Here is an 11,148-nt window from a genome sequence, read left to right on the forward strand (position 1 = left end):
GATCTGACTAAAAAGCCGGGGACACTATCAGTAAACCTGTCACTCAAAGCAGTCCGCCCTTAATTATGCATAACTTTGAACCTTAATAAGTTACATAAAAATCACCCCTTGTACAGTAGTCATGAGTAAGCTATAGAGACCAAAAACGTTTTTTGTACCAGGCTGTAAACATGTTCTGCTGTAAGGATGGATATTTTAACATGGGTGTCCAATAGGATTGACTCACTTGACATTCTTTAAATGGCCATTAGAGGAACTGCTGTTTTTGGCACTTCCTTGTTGGCTTGGTTCTGTCATAGAAAGAGCAGACCGATACTGTTGTGTTACACGTCACACCTGTCTGACCTCTTTTGCTTCCTGATCGCCAGCGTGCTATCTACAATCACAAACTGGGGAGGAATTACGCCGGTGCTGTTTGGTTCTGGATAAAAAAGCAACACTGGCGTAATGAAGGATCTTTGTTGCGGCCCTATCGCGGGATTGCTGTGTGAAAAGGGCTGCAGAGAAAGAGAGAGATACAGAGACAGAGATACAGACGGAGAGACAGACAGAGAGGGAAAGGGATGGGGGAGGGTGTGGGGTTTAGAGAGCATGTTGAGGCATCACTCATGAGTGTGGGTGGCTGACTTCCTGTGTGTTTGTGCTAGCAAGAGCACGTCTGACTGCTGATCTAGAAATATAGGCCCTCTGAGAGCTGAAGCACTGAAACCAGGAAAAAAGAAACATTTCAACAGAAAAAGCACAAGGCCCTGACGGGTCACTGACCTCTTTCAGCATGTATATATTCTCCCTGACACTTTTCTGCCCTCTGACTCAGTTTTTGTCCCCAAAGATCTCCACATTATAGCAATTACACAGCCATCAATATGCATCCTGTATCAGACTATGACATTCAGATACAGGAATTTTGTTTTAAAAGAATTGAGGGAACAGAGCTATTGAATTCTCTATTAAAACATATTAACCTTCTGTTCTTGAAGGTAATTTTACCAAAATGTGAGCAGATAGAAAAGCTAACAGGGTTTATTCAAAATTGAAACACGCTGCTTTTTTACAAACTTGACATGTGTATAGGCTTGGTTTTGTTTTGTCATCAAGGATGTGAGGCTGTCACACATCCCAGCAAGTGGTCTACAGTGTGACTGAATTTTAAAAGATAAAGGACAAATAAAAAAAAGTGATTTTAAAAATGTCAAGGACATCTGGAAAGAAACAAAGAGCTAGCTGCGGTGATGACTGATGTAGCAAGAGAAAAAACTGAGCTGAAAGAAGAGTAAATATTGGACCTACGATCATCAGGTGGACACAAACACAAAGACTCCTAATGAATCAATGTACTGCTAGATGTGGAAATGAGTCAACATATAAACAAACTTAAAAGGAGAGTCAATGTTGTGCTCATGATTTTCTTCCTCTCCCCTCCAAATGGCCAGAACAATCAGTCATTGTTGTTTAAGTAAAAGACTGGCACAACTCTTAGACTTCCTGCATGTTCCTCGCTGGCCTTCACTAGACAAGTCAAAGAGACGGTCTGCCAGCTGACTTTAGATCACTCCCCTCAAGGTTTTCATTTAAAAATGGAAGCTGATCAAATGTGAAAACTACAGACTTGACTAGTCAAATTAGAGTGGAGAGAGCACTTAGGAGGAGTCTTTCAGGTCTTGTGAGGAGAGTCAGCTGTTTGGGAACAGCCCCGCCAGACAGACCGTGACACTGAGCGGATGATTCAGCAGTCTCTGCAATGACAGTCAAAGACGCTGCTGGTCATTATTTATTGCGTTAGCTGAATCCATACTCTCAAAGACTGAGACTGTGTGTGTCTGTGTATTGACCCTTGCAACACAGATGGTGCAAGAGTGACCGAAGTGATGGCATTGCATCTCTTGAGTCATGTGCATAAGTTGTCACTGTGCATGGTTGTGCACCTCCCAATTTTGATACTGGGTTTTCACTGCACGTGCAAGTCACTTGCATGACCCTGTGAGAGACCACAGTGTTGGTCAAATGGTCTTAAGCACAGATGAATCGTGCGGCCATGTTCAGTCTATGGCATTCTTCCAGTGACACTCTTTGACTTCCTGCTTCTTCACAGAATATTTTGTTTCGATGCCCCCTGGCTTTACAGAAAAAATAATGCAACGGGGAACATGTTGAGCATAAAAATCACATGCTGAGGTCTGCGCCAGTGTCTTGCTGGAGCATTTTCGTGAGTCAGCGGTTAAAAGCACCATGGAATGTTGTAATGTGAGCTACAGGTCAGATTTCAGGTTTAAACTGCTTCATTTGACTGATGGGATGCAGCCCTTACATTTGGTCCAGACAGGAACTTGAACTGGTGACCCTCAGGTTCCCAACCCCACCAGAGTGCGGATGCCCCACAACCAGAAATTATGCAGTCGTGATTCCCACATTGGGTAATTCGCTGGGGTTAGGACAACCGGAGAGCAACGGCTGAGCCTCGCCCAGGGTGAACCACCTTCTCGATCATGGTATCTCCCCTTAGCTCCGGTAAACACCCTACAAATTCCCATATAAGGACATGAGACTGCACGGCTGTGTGAACACGCAGAGAAGAGGAAAAGTTGTGAGAATTGAGTCAAGAACGCCCAACCGAAAGTCAGAAGAGGGTGGAGCATCTGATGCCAAACATCAGACATCACCTTCTGTTCTGAAGTAGCGGCACTTCTGCAGAAAGTGAACGCTACATGAGCTGCCATATTTAGTAGCGTAAGGAATGGAAATAAAACAACAAAATGCATTATATTAGCACACTGTGGACAGCTACGAGCGTCACGGTGCTCCCAATGGTGTCGTGTGATTTAAGAGAGACACAGAAAGAGGTAGAGAAGATGAAGGTGGACTCACGCAATGTTTCTGTAACTTATTAATAACTTACTGAGAACGCTGCTTCATCACTTTTTGTCCTGCCCACCCGCACTGCCAGTGATATTTTCTAGCGAGATCTGTCAACAATTATTGGATTGGATTGTTTCCATTAACATAACTTAAGTAAATTGAAGTGTTAGCGTAGAGTTTATTTCAAAAAACCGTAATGCTTTTTGTAAAATAACCCAAATAACTATAACAAATATTATTGTTGTATAAATCCTAAAATATCATACAACTGTAGAATTATTCTGCTCAAACATGTTAGCATAAATGTGTGTAACAGTGCTCCCAAGTATGTGCAGATTCTGTTCTTACCCAACAAAACATTGGTGAATGTGCAAACCTTTCTGAAAACTGCACAGGAAATTTTAAGAAGAACAGTTGGTGAATGAGGCCAAATGTAAATTGAGTCTCAATCTACTCTTCATCAATATCTGTGATAGCAGGCCTGTTACTCAACTTCATGAGCCAATCTGACATTTCAAAAATGATTTATATTTGTGATAATGTGATGGGAGTGGTCGAACTGTGGTTCTGCACCACATTTAGCTCTATGTAGGAAAAACTTTATTTCAATTCAGCTGTAAACTTTGGGTTGCCCCAAATGTTGCTCATCTTTATGTTTGTATAGATAATCTGTCAATTTGTGAAATCACTTGTACTACATATTGTTTACTCACTACTACAGCTACATGCTTTAAGAGTTTTACCTTGACGTCTGATTTAAAGGACATAAAACCTGAATTGTGCTTCACTTCTCTATTTCCTCCAGACACAAGCTGAGCACATGACGAGGAAGCCTTTTATCGTTTACAGCTCAGATCTCGTGTGATCTCACACAGTCACTTCATTCATTCCATTGGTTTCAAAGGGCTCTGCTTCATGTGAACAGTGGTCATATGAGCAACAGGTCTTTGGCACAGCTGTGTCGAGACATGTCAGAGAACAGGCTCGTAGGAGTGAACGCACTCTCCTCTGATGACGACGCCGTGGCATTTCTTTCATAGCTCTGTCCCAACATGGGGCTGCTGCAGGGGGCTGATTTGGTTAGCGGCGTTGTCTTATTATGTTTTCTCACAATGACAACACTCTCACAAGTCTCAACAATGACTAAATGCCATACAATCCAGCAGGCACAGAGCAACCAGTTGAGCCGCCTGCTCAATAACAGAGGTGAAATGTAGTTTGAGCTCACGGTGAGGAGGAAGCAGTGGACCGCTTCTTCTTCGGGTTTCAGGTTTTTCCACCCTTGACTTTGAACATCTGTGATTGTGTGTCTCAGCATTGTGTGCTTAAGTGATTGATGTGTGAGCAAACAAACCACTTAAAACATTACATACCTGTGACCCACTATCTAAACAACACACAAAAAAGCTTGTGTAAACATCACACAACAGTGCAGGCAAGACACAGCGTACCAGCCAATGGAATGCTATTCTGGAAACCCACTCAGGTCAAAAGTCAGCCCAGAGGTCAGGACCAACACACAGAAACAGGGATCACTGCGACCTTATGATGATCATAATTTGCTTCCACAGAGCTCAAAGCAAGCAGCCTTCGCTCTCCTCTTCCTCTCAAAAACACACAAATCTACCCGGCAGGGAAACAACAGTTAAAACTCAACGAGACACTTTTACCAAGCTGCAACGTACAATTTGCTGCACTCAAAATGATGGCTCCAGAGGGGCTGAGCGCTCAGCCTTGCATGTTAGCAGCCAAATGTATGGAAGGCCCAGTTCTCACTGCAGCTTTGAAGAAAATCAAAAGGCAGATCGGTACACCACAGTTAAAAGAAAATCTCCTGGAGCTGCCTTATTGTCCTTCACTGACTTCTGTAACCTCACTGAACTCATACATGACATAAGCGGGTTCTTAGTAAAGCACATACACATACGTTGAGTCAACCTGCCAAGGGACTGCAGTCACTCAGAGCATCTCTTCTCTCTGCTTGAGAATAATGTTCTTTCTACATAGTCCATGACGACTATACTGGATACAACAAAGCTAACAAACACAAGGCACAAACATTAAGTCTGCAATTAAGAATAACCTAGAATTACCACCTTGCGGTTGTCGGCCTCCGCGAACCACTTAAATTACAGTTTACATCCATGTCTGTCCAGCCAGCTGACGATTCTTCAAATATGGATGTTGCTGCAAAGAAGCTGTATATTCTAAAACATGGATGCTTCTCACACTTCTTCAACCCAGCAGCACAGAAGATGTGAACAATCAGCACAGCTTCCAAGTGGACACCCGAGATTAGAGTCACCAATTCAGCATCGGAACAAATGTCTCCCCCTCTGTTGCTGAGATATGATGTTGAATAATGACCAGAACAATGTTATACAGAACATTATGATGTCACAGTGAAGCTGACCTTTAACTGTTTAGATATGAAATTTCATCACCTCATCAGTGTATCCCATGAGACATTAGGGTGAAATTTGCCATAATTAGTATGAATTCCTGAGTTTTGGCCAAAGACATGTTTTGAGAGGTCACAGTGACCTTAACCTTTGACCTCTGACCACCAAATTCTAATCAGTTCATATTTGAGTCTTAGTGGACGTTTGTACCACATTTGAAAGAGTTCCCTCAAGGCTTTCTTGAGAGATCACATTCACAAGAATGCGACCACAGCTATTGCCAGCGCGGCGGCATAAATAACATAAGGCCTGTACAGTGTCTCTTTAAGCCTGATTTATGGTCCTGCGTTAAATCAACGACGTACCTACGTCGTAGGGTACGTGGCTACGCAGGAGGCTCGCCGTAGCCCGCGGCGTAGCCTGGTGTGCACCTCCCAAAAAATGTAACGACACGTCGAGGCGACGCAGACCCAGCGCAGACCGAGAGGGCTGTGATTGGTTTGCTTGGTAGCAACGCATTTCCGGTTCCATATTTCCAGATTGCGCCATCCCCGCCATCTTTAAACATCTTCTGTTGCGATGTAGATGTTGCAGTATTAACATACTTTCTTCGACATCCAACAACTTCAACTCCAGCAAGATTCACCGTGACCGGAAAAGCCGGAAGCTAAACAAAGAATCAACTAGAGACGACGATAACCATTCAGGAAAGGAACGCAGTCCCCTACCGCTCTGGCTGTGAATTGCACCGCGACAAAATGGAGTGACAGAGAAGTTCGAAGGGTTCACGACGGCATCACGGCAACGCATAGGTACGCCGCAGGACTATAAATCAGGCTTTACGTGTGTCCAAAGATCTTCTCAGGGCTCCAGTGTGACAGGAAGAATCGAATTCTGCATTTATAGAAATGTACAAGAGAGACCGTAGAAATTAAATGAGTAGAACCTAGACTGACATTAGCTTAACTGCCTTATTAACTTGCTGTAAAACACATTTTAGTGAATCCCGACAAGAACAAAAAAAACCCTCCATCATAAAACACCACCAATGGTAAATGCTATGTTAATTTGAATGGAAATGTCTGCTATACTCTCATTTTATTTCTATGGGAGAGACATTTCCATTCAAAATGCCATTCTGTTATAGATAAGTGAGCGAGCCATCAAAGCATCTTTAACAAAAGCTATAACACAACTATTCTCCTCCAGCAGCGCTCCACACTCCCTGAGCTTTAACAGCCACATACCACATCCTTCATGATTCACTGTAGTTACCATTTCATCACCATCTGCACACCTTCACAGTGTCATACATTCCTACAACAGTCCTGCAGTAAATCATCCTGCTCTGAAGCCTCTAATGTTCAGGTTTGTTGACACTTTGTCAAAATGACGTTGATTCAACTCTTTTGTCACTTTCAAGTGTGGGGCTGTGTGCTGGTGTCGAATTACACTGCATTAGATTCCTGTATAATGAGCTGTGATGCAGCATGTAGCCAGCAGCAGCAGAGACTTGGGGGTGTCATGAGGCAGTTACAGTGTCGTCTGCATTAACCTGAAGCATCTTTAGGTCCCCAGCACAGAATGAGGCTGTGACCAGAAAGTATGCAGTTATCGCCTACACTATCTGTACTGCTTTACTTTGATGAAATTCTCTATCAGCATGGTTTCACATGCCCCAGGTGTTTACTGAAGTACACCTAATCTCAGCTGCATAAAAGGCTGAATTTCTAACAAGCAGCAGCATCAGTTATGCTACAGATCTGCGCCACTGAAGTACAAAACTCAAGTTGTGATAAACTGGAATCATGGAGGGATAAAGAGGCCACCATGGCATCAGAATCCCCTCCCCATATACATCCCAGCACCAGCTGTTATGAAGCAACAATAACTAGCTTAGTATTGACGTTCACTAGTTATCGAAGTGAATACTGGTATGAAACAGCAGCGAAGCATTTCATCATTTTCATGCTGAGAAAAATGCACAGAAAAAGTCATGAATAGATGGCATGATGCCATAAATGAGCTCACCAGAATCTGAATTCCTTTATTAAAATTCTATTTGGCTTCCTTCGACTCTCCTGTGCCTTCATCTCACAGTCTGAAGAACCTCTGGTGTAGACAGTTTACAACCCAATACACCAGATTTTTCAATATAAGCATCCCTAAGCGTCGAGTCTAGATGAGTTCTGTGTCTGTTTAGAACACAAAAAATTCGATATGAAAACAAAATGAAGCCATCTTACCTCATATGACCACACACACTGGACTCCCGCGAACCTCCTGACACACCGGCCCACCTCCACGTCCTCATGGGTGGTGTACATCTCCTGGAGACACTCTCGGATGTGGGGCACCATCCTCTTGAGGACCTCGCGGCTCATGATGACCCCTGGCCCCCCCATGCAGAAGTTCTCCCCGGGCTCCAGGGCCAGTTTCCCCAGCTCGTCCCGGGCCCCCATGCCTGTCTGGCCCAGGAAGATGGCCTCGCTGCTGTTGAGGCTTCGCAGGAAGCCCTCTAGCTTCTCACTCTTGATATAGACGTCGTCATCGGCCCTCATGAACCACTCGTACTTGTCCAGGTAATGGTCGTGCATGTACTTCAGCATCATGAAGGACTTCTTCTGCGGTGGGTACGAGTCATCCACGTTCCTCAGAGCCACTATGGGGATGGGTATGGAGGTGTCCGAGCCCTCGCTGGAGAAGAATTCAACGCGACCTGGAATCGTCTGTGCCCACGTCCTGTAAACACATACAGAAACAGATGGAGTCAGATAAAAGGTAGACAACAAACATGTTGGATTATCTGTCACATGTAACAACCCCCAATGACAGGAAATCATTTAATACAGTGAAAGCAATGCATCCAAATGCACCTCTCATTAATTTTAACAAAACATGTGTGGCCTATGACAAAAATACTCTCATCAACATCTGGAAAGCACAGGGATTGGATTAAGTGCAGCGGACCTTGAGACAATCCACGGAATACTTGGTCAATCAGGACATTCTCAGTTACTTTATTATTTCTTTAATTATTCTATTATGTCTCAATCTACACAATTTTTTTAGGCAAGTCGCCTGCACACACATGCAACAAGGGGGGTCACTCAGCCATGAATGGCATCCCTGGAGCAGTTGAGGGGTTTGGTGCTCAAGGACACCTCAGCAGTGCCCAGGAGGTTAACTGGCACCTCTCTAGCTGCCAGTACACACTCCATACTTAGTCCGTACAGGGACTTGAACTGCCGACCCTCTGGTTCCCAAGCCAAATCTCCATGGGCTGAACTACTGCCACCCCAGTTGGACGTATCGTGGGGAAAAATGCATTTGTTTCAATCAGTATTCTAAATGTATTATTTAAGTTAATACCAGACAAATGAGCGGCACAGACTGTGAGTGTCATTGTTTTTTTGTTGTTGTTGCTTGATGACTTTAACTTGTCCGGTGCGGCAAGTAAATTTCTCTTTCACTTAGTTCAATGGTGTTCATTATGTCTTTAGTTCCTGATAATGACTTTAGTTGTTCTTTTATCTCAGCCATGTTACGATGATACATACCTTGACATGTTTCAGCGGAAACTTCTGCCTTCCTCAGAAGTGTCACTTCACGTCACAACCACCACGAAGTGACACTTCTGAGGAAGGCGGAAGTTTCCGCTGAAACATGTCAAGGTATGTAACATCCTAACATGTCTGAGATAAAAGAACAACTAAAGTCATTCTCTTTCACTTGCCCTACAAATATCCACTTGTCCCAGACAAGCGGACAAGCCTGAAAGGAATACTTCACCCCCACACTGATCATTTGTATTTGTCAATTTCTCATCACATGTTACCTTGAATTCGTGAAGAAAACTTTGTTTTTCTCACATGCCTCCATGATGAATGAAGAATCCAAAAAAGGCCAACATTCTTCATGAATTGAAGTAAATGGGGACCAAGTTTTAAAACAGCAAAACCACTCACACAACTCGTGCAGGGTAATCCAAGTCTCTTTTATCCAGTACCCAGACAAACACATTTGAACTCAAACAGAGCTCATTTGCATGCGGAAGTGTTTTATACTTCTGTTGTGTTGCCATGTGACATCAATTCATGAAAAGGTTTATCTTTTTTGGATTCTTCGTTCATGGTAAAGGCAAACAAGAAGAAAACAACAAATTTAATGCAAAACAGTGCGACTTATTAATATAAAATGGTTATTTTGTGGGTTAAGTATTCTTTCAATGTACAGCCTTATTGTGGACCCCCATTGGATAAGATTTCACTTCAGGGAGCTCCATCTGAAAAAAATTTCATTTCTGCATAAATGGGATCACATGCTACTAAAAGCCACAGCCACAGCTTAAACAGGCGGGGATGAGAGAATGTAATGCAAAGCAATGGTGCATTTTCCTTTCGTAGAAAATTAGCTTCCTTAATACATCACAGGAAACAACAGACAGTAGCTACACCAAACTTCTCAGCGAGTCAAACTCTCGAAATAGAAATGGGAGATGCTTCTTTTTGGTTTGTTTGTCAGCCAGAGAAAAGATAACAAATTCAGTAGAAACTAACAGCTTGTGTCTTGTTCCATAAGTCTGAGTCATGGGGCTAAACACAGTCCACTGGGATTAACCTTGAATAAACTTGTTTGCAAAGAAAGGAAGCTCACAGTGCAGTCAAATCATTACCATGGTTTTTAAAAGTCCTAAATGATTTCTGTTGGACTGTGTGTGAGCACAAAGACATGCTGCAGGACAGACAAAGTTATGAGTCAGGCTTTTCTAAGCATGACTGTAAACTATAGGAGATATTTTGAGTGTGGGTTGAGGAATGGTGACGCTGTCCTTTAACATGCGAACGCCACTGAAACTGTTCCTCTACTGAAGTACAACTAAAACCAGGAAGGATCTTTCATGTATGAAAAATAAGAGCATTAGTCACCAGAGAAGGATCACAGAGAACCGCTCTCATTCGGTGCATTTGCAATTACCACAAATATTGCAGGCATGTCTGCCATGGAGAAACAGTGCTATATTTCCTCTCAGCCCAGATGGTAATTCCATTAAAGCCTAAAATAAGCATTTACTCCAGGTGTTAGGCATCTGAAATGGAAGTAAAAGAAAAACTAGGTTTAGGTCCAGTGTGTAGGATTTAGGGGGATAGACTGGCAGAAATGGAATACAATAATTAGTGTGTTGTCTTGAATGTATAATCACCTGAAAATAAGAATCATTGTGTTTTCGTTACCTTCAAATGAGCTGTTTGTATCTACACGAGGAGCCGGTCCTCGCACATGGAGTTTGCCAGTGTTTCTACAGTAGCTCAGAACAGATAAACCAAACACTGGCTCTAGGTAGGCCCATTCGAATTTTCGCATCTGCCTGCGTAGTTAGCGTCCCCTCCACGACAAGCAGCATCGGAAAACACTGATTTTTCAACATGATACTGTTTGATTCAGGGTTTCTTCCAGTTTAAATCACCTAGAGTCTCCTTTATAAACATTATGCATGCAAAAAACAAGGCCCGAAAGAGGCGAACGCCACTATCCAGTCAAAAGTTGTGATCTATAAAAACAGACTTGATGTGAGAAACTTTGACCCATGCTTACGAACATTTTGGAGACGGGCAATTGACCCATGGCTAAGCCACGCCCCCCTCCACTCGGATAAAATATCAACATTCAGTGACTGGCGCTATGGCAGGTGTTACAGCACACGGCATTTCGCAGGAGGCAATTGATGATTTTTGGGGACATAACGATCAGATATCATTGAGAAGTAACCAAAAGGGCCTAAACTACGCATTGGAGGGATATATTCATCATTTTATTGTTGAGAAGGTCGATGAAAAGCTTAAATTACAAGCCAAAATTTACAGGTCACAGTGTACACTTGTGAACTGCA

General features: G+C 43.1%; 1 protein-coding gene and 1 non-coding gene across 2 annotated transcripts in view; both read right to left on the reverse strand.

Annotated features, from left to right (window-relative positions):
• Nucleotides 1–11,148, reverse strand: part of chsy1 (chondroitin sulfate synthase 1) — an 85,351-nt gene that overhangs the window by 67,239 nt on the left and 6,964 nt on the right. The window contains exon 2 of the mRNA XM_050052548.1: nt 7,505–8,000. Coding sequence (XP_049908505.1) covers nt 7,505–8,000 — 496 coding nt within the window. The remainder of the gene's footprint in view (nt 1–7,504; nt 8,001–11,148) is intronic.
• On the reverse strand, nt 2,350–2,516 carry LOC126396603 (U1 spliceosomal RNA). The gene has a single exon (XR_007570579.1). It is a non-coding gene; the product is annotated as a U1 spliceosomal RNA (small nuclear RNA).

This window comes from Epinephelus moara, chromosome 1 (assembly GCF_006386435.1).
Source record: "Epinephelus moara isolate mb chromosome 1, YSFRI_EMoa_1.0, whole genome shotgun sequence".
NCBI classification, from domain to species: Eukaryota; Metazoa; Chordata; class Actinopteri; order Perciformes; family Serranidae; genus Epinephelus; species Epinephelus moara.